At 39.0% G+C, this 17,526-nt stretch overlaps 1 protein-coding gene across 1 annotated transcript in view; it reads left to right on the top strand.

Moving 5' to 3' along the window:
- The window catches only part of adcy8 (adenylate cyclase 8 (brain)), a gene marked incomplete at both ends in the record, with an annotated part of 92,915 nt that overhangs the window by 63,695 nt on the left and 11,694 nt on the right, over positions 1-17,526 (top strand). The window contains 5 exons of the mRNA XM_080485963.1: positions 2,213-2,313; positions 2,898-3,099; positions 4,463-4,552; positions 5,982-6,154; positions 8,279-8,357. Of these exons, the coding sequence (XP_080342089.1) occupies positions 2,213-2,313; positions 2,898-3,099; positions 4,463-4,552; positions 5,982-6,154; positions 8,279-8,357 (645 nt within the window). The remainder of the gene's footprint in view (positions 1-2,212; positions 2,314-2,897; positions 3,100-4,462; positions 4,553-5,981; positions 6,155-8,278; positions 8,358-17,526) is intronic.

The raw sequence follows: 17,526 nt of genomic DNA on the forward strand, positions 1-17,526 counted from the left end.
ACCCCCCCCCCCCCCCCCCCCATGAAATGGACCCGTTTCCCTTTTACAGTCCTTTTTTTATTTTTATGGGAGCGCACTGCATTTATATCCCATTGTTCTGATTTAAAATCTCACAATTATCAAAACTTTGACGTATTTATATATGTTTTGATGTCTCTAGATTTCTATGCTGGCAGAGGAGATTTTGTCATTTATATTAAATAGAGCTTGTTTTTCATGTGTTTCTGCAGAGAATTTGTAAAAAAAAATGCTGGACATTAAAAATGTGTACAATTAATGATCAGCATTGCAAATCCAGAGTAAATTTATGGAAAAATACATTTTACAATCCGTGACTTTATCTTAAGCTGCAGTTTATATTATAATTTTTCAGCACCACTAACAACAAGTAGCCCACACTATGACATAAACATGTAATTTTATTCAGTAAGTAAATAATCATCACAAAGAAATTATGTTATGGTGGCAATAAACCGTGCCTGACCAGGGTTTTGTTTTTTTTTGTAGCTGAATGCGGTGCCCTTCTGTAGCTTTGAATCCCTTTTCTCCTTTTTTTTGTTGCTCCATGAATAAGCTCATCTTTGAACATTGAGTTGGCCTTTTCATTCTCTACTTCACAGTTGTGTTTTTTACCCCCCAAATCCCATCGCTATCTTCAAAAACTCCTCCAAAAACTGTTTTGTTTTTTTTTGTACTTTTTGATTCCCTCTTTACTCCCTCAGTCAATGTGCCGTGATTTGCTTTTGGCCTTCCTCATCTCTTTTTTTTTTTTTATATATATATATATATATTATTATTTTTTTTTTAATTTGTTGAAGTTGTGACGAAACGTGAAGCATCCTCTTGCTAATTTCCCAGCGCCCTTTGAGAAAGACAGAGCGAGGACGGGGCAGCGGGGGTCACGGGGGAGAAAAGTCTGAGACTGGGATGAGTCAGGCAGTTAGCCCAGACCGGTGACTCAGTGTGTAGTCTTGAATCACAACACTTTAGGAAATGCTAATGCCCACGTCATCAATCACCACAGTTTCCTCCTGAGAGGATTGTACAAACAAAATAAAAAGCTCCATGTGGGGATGAAAAAAGAAATCTTTCTTTAGCTGAACAAAAACAGGCTTTTCTGCAGAAATTCTTCAGGATTTCAAGAGTTTCTCATTCTGCAAATGTACCATTTTTACCTCCTGCAATGATAGTCTAATTTTCTGAAAAGGGGAAACTGCTACTTCAGGTTAAAACAAAAACTACTTCTGGATTTGTCACAGAGGAAATAACAAATATATCTGGTGAATAAATGTACACAGGGAAGCATACAGTACATGAACACTACACTGCTATTACTATTGGTATTAAAGTATATAATTATGCACTATTACTGGACATTACAAACCAGTAACATCTAGAAATATTTTAAACTAATAATTAACTAACCATACATTATTAACACCCTTGAGAAAATTCATTTTTTCCATATATAACATCCTCTTTCCAGGATGTACTGGGCTGCCACATTGGGGAGCTGATGAGGGTCAAGGGTCATGCTCAGGGATCCACTGTGGTGACCTGTCCACTGTGGGAATCTGAACATGCAAACTCCCGAAACCCAAGTCCACTTCCGGTGGTTCCCCCCGGTGCCTTTTTATGTAAATTCTCCCAAACCCTTCAATGAACATTTATTTGACGCGAGCTCAGATATCAAGATAAATCTTGTCAGGTGTTGAACAATATACTTTTATGATAAGTTTACCAATTTACTTAAAGTGAAATCGGCCAACTGTGTTAGAGAACTAAGAAAATTCATCTTACACTATTTCGGTTCATATTTCAGAACTTTCAAAGCCGCTTCCGACCGTTAGTGTAGCTTTGTTGTTTTCCTACTTTGACGCAACGCGCGCCGTTTGTGTCCCCGACTCAGCTAACAGCATTGTGCTTGTCAGCTTTGCACCTTCCCCAGGACCCCACAGCTAACCCACCAGCTCCTGTCTCTCTCTCTCTCTCTCTAACGCTTGTGGTTGAACTGTTGCATGCATCCGTGCCAGTGCATTAGTGTGTTTAATAAGTGCATTCTGGGTGTGTTGAGTCTCCTCCATTTGTCTGAAAACTTGTTTCCCCATCTTCCCCCCACTCCTGCTTCTTTTTTCTTCTTCTTTTTTCTGTTTCTTTTCTCTTTTTTTTCTTTTCTTTTCTTTTTTTTTTGTTTTTGGCTTTCGTGGCACAGTACTCACAGATGAGAGATGAGGTTTTCAAGTCCAACTTGGTGTGCGCCTTCATCGTGCTCATCTTCATCACAACCATCCAAAGCCTCCTTCCCTCTGCCAGGTAAGAAAGCTCACTCGGCGAATAGAAAGCCTTCTGTGTGTGGACATTAAACCAAGCGTCAGGATGCCCTCCTGTTGTTTAAAGTCTTACAAATATGGTCATTGCTTCTTTAAACCTCAGCAAACTGCTGTTTCCTTCTCATGAGTCTCGGGCCGCGTTTAGCCGACAACGTTTCAAACGAGACAACATCGTTTTTGTGTTTTCATTTCAGAAAAGTTTCGCATTCACATGGCAACTTTTTGAAAACGCTGTCCGTGTCCACGTCAACGGCAGAAATGTTGAAAACAATGTCGTTTTCATGTGGGGCCAATATTTTTTATAACGAAACCACACAAATGCGAGTAGCGTTAAGCATGCCAAATCAATTCAGATTCCTGCTCCTTCTTTGGGGATACTTTGGAAACGACGGGTCATCACATATCATTACCAAGGTTTTCTAAAAGACCGTTTGGTTTCTTCACAAAAATTGAGAAAATATCCCACATTCATGGCGCCCTGTATGATTTGATGAGTCGGAAAATCCATCTCTACACACGCGATCTCACTGCTACAATGTTATCATTTCTACTTTTGTCTTTTTGCAGAATGGTAACCATGGTGATTCAGTTCTCGGTCCTCATCGTCCTTCATTCCTGCCTGGTCCTAGTTACGACAGCGGAGGACTACAAGTGTCTGCCTCTGGTCCTTCGTAAAGCCTGCTGTTGGATAAACGAGACCTATACAGCGCGAAATGTCATCATCTTCGTCTCCATCCTGATCAATTTCCTGGCAGCCATGATCAATATAGTAAGTTAATTTAGTCGTTCCATAGAATTATTTATTGTCAATAGAGACGCTCCTGGCGAAACAATTTTCTCGAATGAGGCTAGTCAAATGGAAATATGAAAAAAAACCACCCTCAGACAACAGTCAAAAGAGCCACATAATCACGCTCGACGTATTCCTTTCACCCTAGAACCTAGAACGAAAACACTAAAACAATGCATTTTTATCTGAAACATTTCGCCCACTAATCACAGACGTCCCTAATGAATAATATTTGTGTGTCCTTCCTCAAATATATCTCCATAAATGCACTTTTATCAGTTTCTGTTGCGAGTAGAGTTTGGTTGAGAAAAACTCCCTCTTCTCATTATTGTCAGTCGCCATTATTCAAGTTGTTTCCATTAGCAGCTCACCAGTATGACATGTAGTTGATTCCCTTAAACAGACACTTGTCAGAGGCTGTTTTTAATGATGTATGAATTCATTTGTTTGTCTGCTATCTGAGCGCAGTGTTTGTTCATAATAATAAAGGAAATGTCCTTTACACAGACCGTTCATGTTTTTTATTAGTAATTGGGCAATAATAGAGGTCCAAGGCACGGAGGAACACGATAAATGAGGCTGGAATACAAACAAAATACTTATTAGGGAACATTATTGTTTTTTTTCTTCGTTTCATTATTATGGCAATGGTATTTAAAAAAAAAAAAAGAAGAAAAAAAAAATCTTAGCCATGCATACATTCAGTTTAACGGTTGTGAAATTATTATGTAATTTAATAATTATTCCAACACAACATTGATGTCATTTCAAAAGGTGTTTGCTAGTGTGAACCCATTGAGCGCATCTTACTCGATAAAGCGGCTTCGTTCTTAAGCCCTGTTTTCATTTTAAAAATGTAAAGTATTGAACTAAATTACATTAACCAAGCTGATAATCAGCTTCTAACATTACGCTTTTGATTGTATCTGGAAAAAAACAAAACCCTGAGGCTGGACTTTCTGAGAAAATGTGACTTAATGGAAGAAAGGGCACTGGATAAACACACACCAATGTGAAGGGCTCATTTAAATTTGCAAGGCAAACATGGAATATTTTAAATAAACCCACTCTGACTTACACTTTCTATCAGTTTGCATGGAACTGGATATTTGCAGTGTGACGAAAAGAGGAAGAAAAGTGAGCAAGATGATGAACAACAAAATTCAAACTCATTTTACTTCATGAGCCACACCAGGGCCGGACTAGTAAATAATAGCATTTTAATAAATAACAAAGAGAAGAAGAAAAGCTGATAAAAAGGTGTATTTTTTTTTTTTCTGCTGATCCAGCAAGAGTTTAATACTGTACAACAACTATAATCCTCCCTGTTGGTCTCTTACAGCTGTGGTGCGACTTTGACAAGTCCACCACTTTAAGGAACGAGACGTACAACGAGTCGGCCTCCATCCCCGACATCTGCTTTTACCCAGAGGTACGCACCAAATGAGGTGTCTCAATTTTTGCAGTCAGGTCCATCTGTTTAGTTTTTATTTTTTGGTTTATTTATTTATTTCACTTCCACTTCTGTGACAGCGACAAAATGATGAATTAAATATCCTCGACATCTGCTCGCACCCAGAGGGAGGTTTCGCCTCACACAACAGCGACTGATGGAGCCATCAGAAAGTCGTGAAAGAAATATCCATTATGTTTTTTTTGTTTAGTTTTTTTTTTTTTTTTTTTTTTTTTGCTCACACAATATAGCGCTGATTGATGGTCTCAATAAGAGAGCCACATTTTTATAGCTCCGAGCTCGGGTTGAGTCATGAATTGTTGCATGTATACATCATAAACTTATTTCCTCCCCAGGGTCAGAAAGGCTCTTGTGCTCCGAATAAGGTCTTTTTTTAGACCCATAAAGAAGAATTATTTACATTTTTTTTTTTTTTTTGCAGTAGGGACAAGACCAGACTGGAATATTAGATTAGACACAGCTTAAGAAATATTTGTGCCAACTCAGACGCCTTTAGTCGAGGTAATAAAATAACATCCCATCACAGTTTTATTGCTGATCCATGTTGTATAATCTCGTCAGTGGCTGGAGGAGCTCATGATGTCAGAGTGATGTCATGACGGTTATTTCCATTGAAGCTGAATTGATTACTAAAAGCCACGGTCTCTGACTGTTGAGTATAAAAGGTGAGAATGAGGCTCAGACTAAAGCATGCTGTTAAGAGGGCTACGTTATAGACGACACTTACAAGGTAAACGAGGCTGTAATATACACGCAGTACATATAAGGAAACACTGTAGGGCTTTTCAGTTGTTATTCACTTGTTTTGGCAGAAATATTAAAAGGAACAATCTGGCAGACATACATTATGCTTAACGGTGGTGCTGCTAATTTTATTTTATTGTCTATTTGCACGTTTTATTTCATTTCAAATTGCATCTCACTTTCAGTATTGTCTGGGTTTTTATATCATGTTTGCTTTTTCCATATGTCATGTTGATATTTTGTTTCACTATTTTATCCCGTTTGTCTGCTTAAAGTTACTTTGTGTTAATCTACATTCTTTTCTCTCAATTTTATTGATTATTCAGTTTGTGTCCATTTATTATTTTATTGTTGTTTTTTTTACCCTTTAAAATGCTTTGACTTGTACTTATCAACGATTCATCTGGTGGAATAGAATAGAATAGAATAGAATAGAATAGAATAGAAACGAAACACAATATTTATTCATTTCTTGATTGGTTGATAATTTAAAATATACTTTGAATCACGATACTATTATGCTAAATTGATATAATGCTGCAATCTTAGTTCCATTACTGTTTTGCATGAAGCATAACTCACTGAGAAAGTTATTTTTATGTTATATGATTTAGGTTTAGCACGCCTTTGTATTTCTCTCCAGTATTTCGTCTTCACGGGGGTTCTGGCCATGGTGACGTGTGCGGTGTTCTTGAGGTTGAACTCGGTCTTGAAGTTGGCTGTGCTGCTGGTGATGATCGCCATCTACTCTCTCCTGACCGAAGCTTTCTACACCTCCCTGTTCGTTCGATACGACACGGTCCACCACAACACAGAGTGAGTGCTTCACAGTGACTGGTTCACCAGGTGGCCGCGCCGCTCAGAGAGCCATACCGTCCATCTGATGAATGTTTAATGCTGTAGACACCTTCACATGGGAGCAGCCGCCCAGGACGGAGGTTTTACATGGAGCAGGTGCTTCGTCCTTCTTCATTCAGTGTTCAGTCCTGCGAATTTCAAGAAGAGTTTTATTACTAATGTAGGAAAAGGTGAGTGTAGTTCATTCCAGTTGACGTATATAAAGTGAAGGTACATTATTGTCTCTCCATCACTGCGTCCTACATGTCAACCCTTTAAAGTTTCATGACCTCTTCCTCCTCAAAGTCGACTTGGCCACACTGACCTTTTTTTTTTTTCTTTTTTTTTCCTGTTGGCTAATGTTTCTGATGTGAGGAAACTCATCATAGTGGAGGTGAGGGGTGGGAGTTCTCTGTGAAAGTATGTGACTTTTACAGTGACATTGCATCAGTACATCCTGAGAAAATAACCACGAAAAAAAAAAAAAACTATTGGAAAGAAGGGGGAAGAAGCCTTGGAGCAGAGGTTTTCCATATAAGAGATATCTCCAGGGAGCAGAGAGGGTCAGATTAATTTCTCAAAGGCCTTCTGGGGAACAAGATAAGAGGTCAGTGTGAAAAGACCTCTGGAGGAGGAAGTGCAGCTCTTCTTTCTGTCCACTCCAGAAAGTTTCACTGTCTTGTCTCAAACAAGTTAAAGAAATAGCACAATTAAATGCAAAATGTTTTAACCAACATGGTTCTCACGTTGAGGAATTGTCTGCACTGCCCGGCATTGTTGTCATCGGGTACGTCTTTGTATATCTACAACATACATTTTTGACTGTTTTCAGGCATTTTTGTTAGACTAAACAACATAGTTATAGACAGGTCAAAGATGGCTTTCTTCATCTGTATACACAAGATGATGACTCTAAGGGACACACAGCTCAATGTAACATTGCAATGACAAAAATTGTTTATTTTGACCTAATTCTAAGAATACCCGTATTACTTAACTGCCATTAAAATAGATATGGTTGTTTAGCTGAAGTTTTTGTCAACAGCCAATGTCATTAACGCGTGGGTGTGTACGTGCGTTCGCGGGAGTTACTCCGTAAACTCTCGGTTGACATTTCGGAACACTTTATAATTTGACCAAAGCAGCTCTTGTGCTACCAACCTACTTATTAAAGTTTCATGAATTCAATCCAGAAGGACTACACACACTTTCTGTTCGTTTTTGGTGATTTCTTTTTGTATTCTGGACACATTTCCTTAGTTCCACCGTTAAAGCGTCCTGATAACCTTTATTAAAGCTGGATGTGATAGAAGATAACATTCCCATTAGATTTACATCTTTTTATGAGCGAGTTATTTAGAAATATGATTAGAGCCACTATGAGATGAGCTTCTCTAATTCTCCTGCTTGTAAAGTCTTGGTGGTTCGATCCTTGAGCCTTGTGTATGCGTGCATGATTGTGTGAGCGAATGGGCATATTGCGGCTGCTCAAGCGGCGAAATGTATAAATATGTAAGCCCATTAGCATGTATGTATAATGTGTGACGTGCGGGTGGGCTCATTTACATCACATGACATTTTGGAGCCGCTCTGTTCACCAGACGTCAGACCCTTTGGAAAGACCTCGATTTTAAACACACTGTGTGTGAGAAGAGCCGGAGCCTTCGAAGCAGAGTGGTTGTTTGTTTTCCTCTGGCATCACTGAATGCTATAAACCTGAAACTGATATTTTACTGTCACGAGCTGAGCGTTTGCAATGACAACAAATTGGTGTGAAGTTGCGGCTCTTAACTCTGTATGAAGTGCTCGGAGCTGAATATCTGCGTCTCTGTGGAGCTGTTTAGCTTCAGCTGGCTTCAGATCAGCCTGAACACAACTGCACAACTTGATCCGTCTTATATCTGAGCAGAGGCATCGAGGGATTTACTCCAGCTGGGAGAAACCTGTTGAGAAAGGGAAAAATGAAGGATGTTGAATTTGATAGTGATGAGTCGTTTAGTTTTCTGCACTTTGCTCATGTTTTCACTCAAAAGAATAAATCATTGTTAGTTAAGAAAGCAATGGTCCTAATCTAGAGTTTCCTCTCTCTTTCCGCTCCAACAGAAACTTCCTGGGAACCAAAGAGACGTCTCTGCTCCTGATGGCCATGTTCCTCCTCGCAGTGTTTTACCACGGCCAGCAGGTAAGAAAAGCTTTATCAACTGGGAAAGCTTTTGAAAGTTAAAAGACCATGTAGGTCCTTCCTAACCGAAGAGGTTTAATGTCATTCAAGAGGATAAGTAAAAAAAAAAAAAAGTGAGTGAAATAAAATCAACTCAGAAATAGTCATATTTCAAGATACAGCTGTGTTTTCCATTTCCGAAGCTACATCATTGCTACGCCTCACATGAAACACAGCAATGTCATTAAATCTACAAAACATCCATCCAACCATCACAATTTAATGTAAATGGCCATCATTGAAATTCAAGGAATTATCATGTGCAGGTTGTTTGAACAATGAATGGTGGATTTTTCGTATCCATATTGTTAAGTTATGGAATAGAAACGTTTCATTTAGGAGTATTTGTTGTGTCACTTGTTTGAACAATGAAAATGACTGTTATCAAGAGTTACAACCTCTAGTTAAACGTCTTACAGAGGAATAATGAAATATGTCATACATCTCTTCAGTAGTAAAACATTTTATTTTTATCTTTTTTTTTACCATAAGTTTAGTGACAATAGATGGAGAAATGATAAACCTCGACAAAATATTAAGGAACTTAATCACCCACCACCATAATAATTAAAGACAAAATATGAAGGGAAACAATCCTGTACAGTGCTGATAGGGCCTGCGGAACAGTTCACCTCAAAACTATCCACATTGTATCCCTGACAGAGGGAATACCTCCACAAAAACTACTGGACCCACCAGGAAAAAGTAACTAAAACGGTACAAAATACTACTCCGATCAAGGAGGAAGCTCCTGTCAGGCCGCTTTGGAAGGAAGTGGGAAGATCTAGAAGCGACGTATCTTCTCCAATGATTCCAGATCAAAAAAGAAATTAAAAATATGCTTTTTATTTAATAAAGAGAGAGAGAAAAGAAAAGAGAAGCAGCCACACTTGAGGGGGAACTCAGATTCAGAGTGAAACTCACTCAGAAGGAGGTGAAGCATCTAACATTAGATTGTAAAGTTTCTTTTTTCGGAGGTTTGAGCTGAAAGTCAGGATCTTAGCATTCTTACCACATGGCCACTCATGCTCTAAATCAAATCTGGCCACATGCTGCCCTTTGGCTGTCCCGCCTGGGGTCACTGAAACATTATGAATCAAGTGTTCAAGATGCACGTAATGCAGCTCTTGTTTTTTCAACGTGGTTCATACTTGTTTTGAAGGATTATAATTTTACAGTATAGACTGTGTGACAGATCTTTGTTCAGGAATGAATTGTCCATGCCTGCTCCAAATCATTGGTTCCCAGCTTCGGGTCCGGATGAGGGAGACATAGTTCACTGCTCTGAGACTGTTTGTCAAGGTTTGATTTTCACATTTCAAAGAAAACTTTAATAAGATCCAGAATCAAGAGCACACCTGGGAACCCTCTCGTGGCTTTCACTTTGAATCTTCCTGTTTTTGAGTCTTGGTCAGAGTGCGTGTGTTTGCTTGGATTGGAGAAAGGGTTCACGTCCGCATGGGATCAAATCGCTGGTTGCTTGCTTGAATCCTTAATATGACTGTTTGCAACACATCTTGTCAGCCTCCGACCATCTTTCATCAAAGTCAACACAATTCCAAAAAAACATTTGGGAACAGTCGTCTTGAGAGGAAGAGAAATTTCTGTAATGAATAATGTAAAGATGTGAATAGGAACATGAGTCAGAAACACTGTGGGCATCGTCCTTGTTGCTTGGCAACCATCGAATTAGCGCTAGCAGCTAAGTTGGGGTAAAAATAACAGAAGAAGAGGAAGAGACAGCGACAGTCTTGATGGTGTTAAAATGTCAATGAAGACCGATTTTAACAAAGCTTAACATCACTTTGCAAAGAAGAGCTTAGGTGGTTAATTTAAATGTAGACATTGACGTAGACGTAGACAAGGCAAAGACAAAGACATAGACATAGACATAGACATAGACATAGACATAGACATAGACATAGACATAGACAGACTTTATGTCATTTAGATTTGCATCAAAATAAAATTGCAGGGCAATGTCTTAGAATATTTACACCAAAAAAAACACATATAAAAGCTTTTGCATAAAAAGATAAACAAAATATAAGATTTGATGCATGATCAGCATTATTAGTCACAGTCACAGAAACATATTTCCTAAAATTTAAGAATAATACTTGTAAACAAGCATTTTTTTTCTTTTTCGTATTCATGGGTCTATTTTATACAAAAATATGTATCTAAAACTAAAAACCATCAAATCAGTTGAAAGTATTGATTGTTAGCAGTCTCGGGTAATGAACAGCAATCTCACACTTGCAGCTATATTGACACTGACTTAACATTTATATGCAGTATTGATGCATTATGTTCGCATTGTTCTAAGAGCACAAGTTTTTTTTTAAATCTTTTGTCGTGACTACTATACCATTTTCTTGCCCTAATTTTGGTTTTACTCTGCTCCTCATGCCTAATCTGATAAATTGTTGATCAGATCTCAATAGAGACACTTCAGATTAAGCGACATACTCTGCAGATGATCATACTTGTTACTCAGTTTAGTCCACTGCTCCGACAGTATGTGGCCACTGGCTGTGAGCACAGCTGCAGCCGCTCTGCATGGCTGCATTTGTGCTTAAATCTGTAGTGCAATGGATACGTCTGGCTGTGGCATGAGAACGTGTGGTGCCTCCGAGACGGACGTGCTACCCATACACCACGGGAGATCAAGAACACAGCGCCTTAAACGTAACACTCAGCCACAGCTTTCCTCAACCAGCATTGACAGCACTCCGTGAGACGGCTCCTCTTGCTTTCTGAACAAACGCGTCGGTACAGATGCTTCGGAGGGGGCTCCGGCTTCAACTCTGTGCTCCCAACCTGCAGCGATATTCATGATATCATCCAAATTCTCTGGTAAATTTCTTTCTTACCCCATAATATTCAAGGTCGTGCCCTTTGCAGTCACATTCTTCCACAGCAAGTAACCAAGTGGTGCCAGAGGCCTCAGTTGTGATAATAGGATGAAGATGAGACCTCAGGGCTCCCGGGGCTTCGCCTGTTCTCTTAAATCATATCACAGAGCTGTACGCACTCAGTGATGTTTCAAGGCAAAACACTGAGACGAGTCTTCGTGACCCTCAATAGTAAATACTGAAAAATGATCACACGATATTCGTCACTTACACCCCCCCCCCCCCCCCCCCCCCCCCCCCCCACCGCTATTGTTTTGCTAAATGTGACTTTAATGCTCAAGTGCTGTGGTGTTTTTTACATGTTTACATGATAGAAATAATAATAATAATAATTATCTTGATGGTCAAAACATCACATTTATCTCAGCAAAATGTCACCTATTGGGTCACACAACAGATGGTACTTTGCAGCCAGCAACACAATTACCTCCATGAAATCAAGAAATGTTATAGGTGATGATAATTAGTGGCCATTCCCACAGTCACCTTTGAAAAAGTAATATGATTACTAATTACTAGTTACTCCTTTAAAAAGTAAGTTAGTGACTTTACTGATTACTTGTTTTTAAAAGTAACTGAGTCAGATTACAATGACCCTTTGGGTTCATTTCAGCAGCTGCCGACAACACTGCCCCATGGCCTCAACATAAAAATGACAACCGGTTTAGCTGATCACTGCCCGGCCTCCTGCACCGTGCTGATACATATTTTAACCTTTGACCTACATTCTTTGTTGTATTTAGTTATCAGATTTTTACTATTACTGGTATTTAATTTCCCTGGTGATGTAGTTGTAGTCTGTTGATGCATTATTTATCTATTTACCTATTCATTTATTTTTTAATGCCACTACCTGCTCTTTGCGAGTTGACCTGTGATTGGCCGAGAGTGGAGAAGGGGGCGGGTCATGTGACCGTGTGGAGCACGGGGCGGAGACTGCCTGTGTGTGTGTGTGTGTGTGTGTGTGTGTGTGGTTTGGGAATAGTAATGCGTTAGATTACTCGGTAATGAAAAAAGTGGTCATATGACAGTAACGCTGGCATCACTGTTCATGAGAATCATGCCATTATAAAATTTGAGATATTGCACTAGTAACTGCGGTGATGCAATCTCAGAAACAGGTGACATATTTCAAACATGAATAATGGAGAGTAATATTTGCACCTGTAGCAGTTATAGAGATATTCATGGGGATTGAACTTTTTACTTTCACGACCATCTGAACATTCCAGAGTTCCAGAGAAAGGTTAAAAGCAGCCGATACTAAAATATATATAAAACGTCCATCTTTAAATAGTTCTCGGCAGGGTTTTTTTTTTTTCTTTTTTTTTAAATCAGCATAAAAACGACAAGTCACTTTTTTTGTAAGATTTTCCCACAGCAGGCCTCCTGAATGAGCTCAACCGGGAAGCTGGAAGAAAAGAAACTCGCTCTTTGTTTGAACTGCTCAGTGTACATTCAAGCTGCGACAAACAGGTGCGAGGATACTTTAGAGTTGTTTACAATCCCAAAATATTGGGTACTGCGTTTGTACCGCCGGAGAAAAACATCTTGTTAGGATGTGTGGGTTTGTCCTCCGCAAACACAAAGCAAAAGCAGAAACAAACCACTTCATTTACACATCTGATACATTATACAAGCCATTTTTATATAGAAGCAGTTGGAGTCAGCAGCCTGATGGAAACTGGTATCAGTGCGCCGCTTTCATTCTCTCTCTATGGCAACCTTTGATCAGGCGGCTCGGCGGCAGTCGCAGATGGGGGAGACGGCCGTAATTGAAGGTCTTTTGTAGCCTCATGAAAGTAGAAAGCCGTCGTATTTGAAGTCATCCAGTGGCATATTGATTTTCCCTGGGTCAATTCGACCACTGGTTTGACAAAGCGGAGACAATGACAGCTCGCAGCATGAGGAGCAAAACACTCACTGCTGCGAAAAGCTGTTGTTGTGAGAAGCATCAGGCAGTGGGGGAGTGCATCCATAAGAGACAGTTTACTCCCATCAGGAGGGTCCGATTCACAAAATGTGATGCAGCTTTTTTTGAATGGCGTTAATGGAATGATAAACTGTCTGACTGCCTCCAAATCGTCTCTGTTCAAAACACTTAATGGATGACAGAAAGCGCTTTTCGTTTTTCTCACAGCAGATTGCATTTCACAACCTTTTCTTTAAAATAAAAATAAAAATAAAAAAGTTCCTATTCAGCTGATTTACATTTGATCTGATAGAGAAATGTAGGTTCTGAAGTCAGGGTGTTTGTGGTATAATTGTCAATGTTCAGCTGTCTGAACTGAACTGAACTGAGCTGAACTGAACTGAACTGAGCTGAACTGAACTGAACTGGTCTGAACTGAAATGAACGAGGACGCCACAGACAGGTTTCCTCATGAAAGATGAAAGATTTATTCAGAGCAATATTTGAAACCTTTTATTCACGATGACGTAGTCCGAAGCTCTCTCGCCCCACAGCGAGAATATGCTCGGTTCCCGTCTGGGCTTGGGAGCATTTCTGTGTGGAGTTTGGACGTTCCCCCTGTACGTACATGGGTTTTTCTCCTGGGACAAAAAAATAAATAAAAAATGGATTTGAGGTTAATTGGTGAGTATAGATTGCCCATAAGTGTGAATGTGAGTGTGTTTGAGTGTTTCTCTGTTATGTATGTATGTATGGATGGATGGATTTTTTTGCTCTCGGTCTCAGTCACTTTTGGTGAGGCTGTCCTATCCAGCTCGTCTGATTTTGTCTCTGGTGCGACTCTGCCATTCTACATCCAGGTCAAGGAAAGTTCTTAAATTTCTGTCATGGCAAGAAAGCAAACTTTGTGACGCTTAAGGCAGAGTTGAAAGTAAATTCAAAGGCATGCACAAGCAATTTTGCCACAATTATAAACCCATAAACATTTTTTTAGCCTTTAACGGTATCACTCTGTGTTTCATTTTCAGTGATATTATGTAATATTTTTACATAATGATATGGTTTTTACTCTACAACGTTCATTGTTGTGTCGAAATTGGAACCTGAGTCAGAGGCCTCTCCTGTAATAAACTAATGTCAACCAAGCACTGAAGCCAGATGAGGCTGTTGTTTATGAACACTGCTTCCTGTCACAGCAGTAATTATATTATTAAGCATGTTCACCATGAAGTATTTCATTACTACCCCGCAGAAAAAAGCTGTTATATTAAAGTGATTGGAGTTTCTTTTTTTTTTTTTGACACACCAGTTTTCATTAAATTAATTTCAGACCCTTGAAATGGTTTTTTTGGTTTTTTATTAAATCCCCTGACACCTGCATTATGATTACAAATAAAAACACTGTAACAGACATATCACAGTAAACCACAAAATAGATCAGTGGTTCCACGTGGCTCATTGGTTGACGTTTGGCTGTGGATATAATTAGATGACAACATGTTGTGGTTATGTGACACAGTGGTCACAAATATCAAGGTGAGACATTTACAATGTGCATCACTGATCCTCATTCAAAATATTATTCTGGTGTTATACTAGTTACTAATAAAAAATATATATATATATTTTTTTTATAAATCCCAGTGCTTTAACGCCAACAAAATAATGAATCCATATAAAAACATTTTTTACAAAAATAAATTCACAAAGAGCTCAAACGTGTGTGTGTGTGTGTGTGTGTGTGTGTGTGTGTGTGTGTGTGTGTGTGTGTGTGTGTGTGTGTGTGTGTGTGTGTGTGTGTGTGTGTGTGTGTGTGTGTGTTAGAGTTACTCACTGTACTATTCAGGATGAATGGCCAAACTGCTGCTCGGGGAGCATTGGCCACTACTTTAATAAAAAGGGATGATTGACTTTAAATGTAAAACATTAATGTTCTTAAAATGACCACCATCCTACCGTTGCCTGGACAACCGACATTTACTTTTATGGAAATAAGCTCATATAGAGTTGAGAGTAAAAGTGCAAGAAACAACTGTCAATCCAACACTACTTTAAAGCAGTATGCAGTATAAACTGTCACATTTGGTGCGTTCCAACAAAACTGACTTTTCAATCTCAATTTCTAGTTCTAAGCTTCAAGCTATAAAGAAGCTGAAGTTGAAAATGTCGATTCCCATGATGTCTGTCTTGTTCATAATAAGTGGAATGAACCGGAATGATGACGAACTTAACTTTACGCTGTGAGGTGTGAATGCACCTGTTTGTAGTTGGACAGCCATCTGTAAACCTAAAATAGGAGGATACAGACCATTATAGACCTTTGCATCGTGGGGTGCAATATGTGGGCTGCTCTGATTTATACTAAATGTTTATAATTGCCCCACAAATTCTCAAGCAAATTATATATTTCATGGCATGGTAGTAATGTCCATAAAATTTCTTATACTATAATCTATAAACTACATGTGAGAAGCCAGCGCATTTGTCAGATTAATGTAGTGAGGAAAAAGTCATTCACTTCTATCAAGTAGATGTGAAGAAAATGTCAAGTCATTAATATTGAAAAGTTCTTTTTTTAGTTTTTCCACTTTTTTCCTTTTTCCAAATCTAAACATCTTCAATAACTTGTTTATTCTCCTCATACATTCAACATATTACTGCACAAGTAGACGTATGTGCTGGCAACACAGTCAGGTGTGGTGAGGACAATGCTAATGTGTAAGAATTGTTTCAAAATGTTGATTAGTACTGATTAGTAGTGGTGAAAGGAGTTTTGGGTTTTTTCTTTCCCACCTCTGTATTTCCCTAGAGAAGCTGTCTGTGAACTGAAGAGGTCACACTGGTTAACGACTGAGCGGCCTTTTTTTTTTTTTTTTTTTTTAAACCGGCCACCAGCTCATTATCCCGCCGCCAAACGGGCCCCACAGGCTTTGCATCCTTAATTAGAAAAACACAAAGTGAGAAGTTTTTGTACCCACTCATACGATTAGGCGACTAATTGATACCACGATTAATCACAAAACTGCTCCCGTCAAAAGCCACCGAGAGTCGTTTAAATCCTCACAGGCTTATCTGTCTGCCCTGGAAATTAATTTTAATAAAACAGTTTGGGGGGGGGGTTCCTCCTTTTTCTTTCTGCTGCGAGTGCAAATTAAATGGTACCGACTTTTGTTGGGCTCTAATTTATTCAAATGACTTTGTATTAATTGTTCATTCAAAAAAAGTAATTTGTGTTGGTTATTGGAATCCCCTTTGCCGGGCCCGATTGATCGAGCTCTCTCGTGTCACATAATTGATCCAGTTTTTAACAGATTTTTTTTTTTTTAATTTAGCAGCTCATTGCAGAGCTTGGCTTTTACGAGCATCTGAATGATATAAACAAGAAAAGTTTTCCTCGAATTTGGTTAGAATGTTTTAAGTAATTGAGGATTTTTCAAAGGCCTGCGGTGGCTTTCAGTCTGTGTGAACGGTTTTGAATGTAGTAGGAAGGAAAAAAAGAAATGTTTGGACCAAATAGAGCATCATTTTATTTTGTTATGTATCATGGCCTTAAGAAAAAAGTGAATGAGTCAAGATCAGTATGAGCACATATAACCGGAGATGTAATGACTTGAGTGTGGCTTAAGCTGTGTCTGATAAATACTTTTCCTTATTTTATTGAATATGTACGGCCAAATTATAACTGTAATATCAATTTTTTTCAAGTGCGAGAGTTCAGCTCAGTCTGCTCTTTGCAGACGTCAAGGATTTTATTTTCCCGATGTTTATTTAATGCCGGTATGTCAAATATATTTTAGTTCAGTGTCCACATTCAGCTCAATTTCATCTTGAGTGGGCCAAACCAGCAAAAATAGTGCCATAGTGACATTTAGATTATAACTTTAAAGTGTTTCTTTATTGTGGTGCAAATTATACGTGATGAAAATGCTTATATTTTCACAAAGCCAAACAATTAGATAGATAGATTTCCTCTGGCCAGTGGGAATTTGTGTCTTCTGCCTGATGGGAGGAGGGTGAATGAGTGATGGAGGGGGTGGGGAGGGGGGTTCCACTGTGATCCGGATGGCTTCCCTGATCACAGAGCGCTCATACAGGTGGGACAGTGGAGTTTGTGTTGGGCCAATTATTTTGCTGGCTTGGTCGGTGATGCGTGATGCTTTTATTTTCTGTTTGCTGGTGAGGAAGTTGTACCGAGATGTGATATTGAAGGTGAGAGTGGATTCTATGAGTGACCGGTAAACCATTGTTAGAATCTTTTTACTGATGTTGAAGTGCTTTAGCTTCCTGAGGCGATGGAGAC

This window comes from Lipophrys pholis, assembly GCF_963383615.2.
Source record: "Lipophrys pholis genome assembly, chromosome: 1".
Classification (NCBI taxonomy): domain Eukaryota; kingdom Metazoa; phylum Chordata; class Actinopteri; order Blenniiformes; family Blenniidae; genus Lipophrys; species Lipophrys pholis.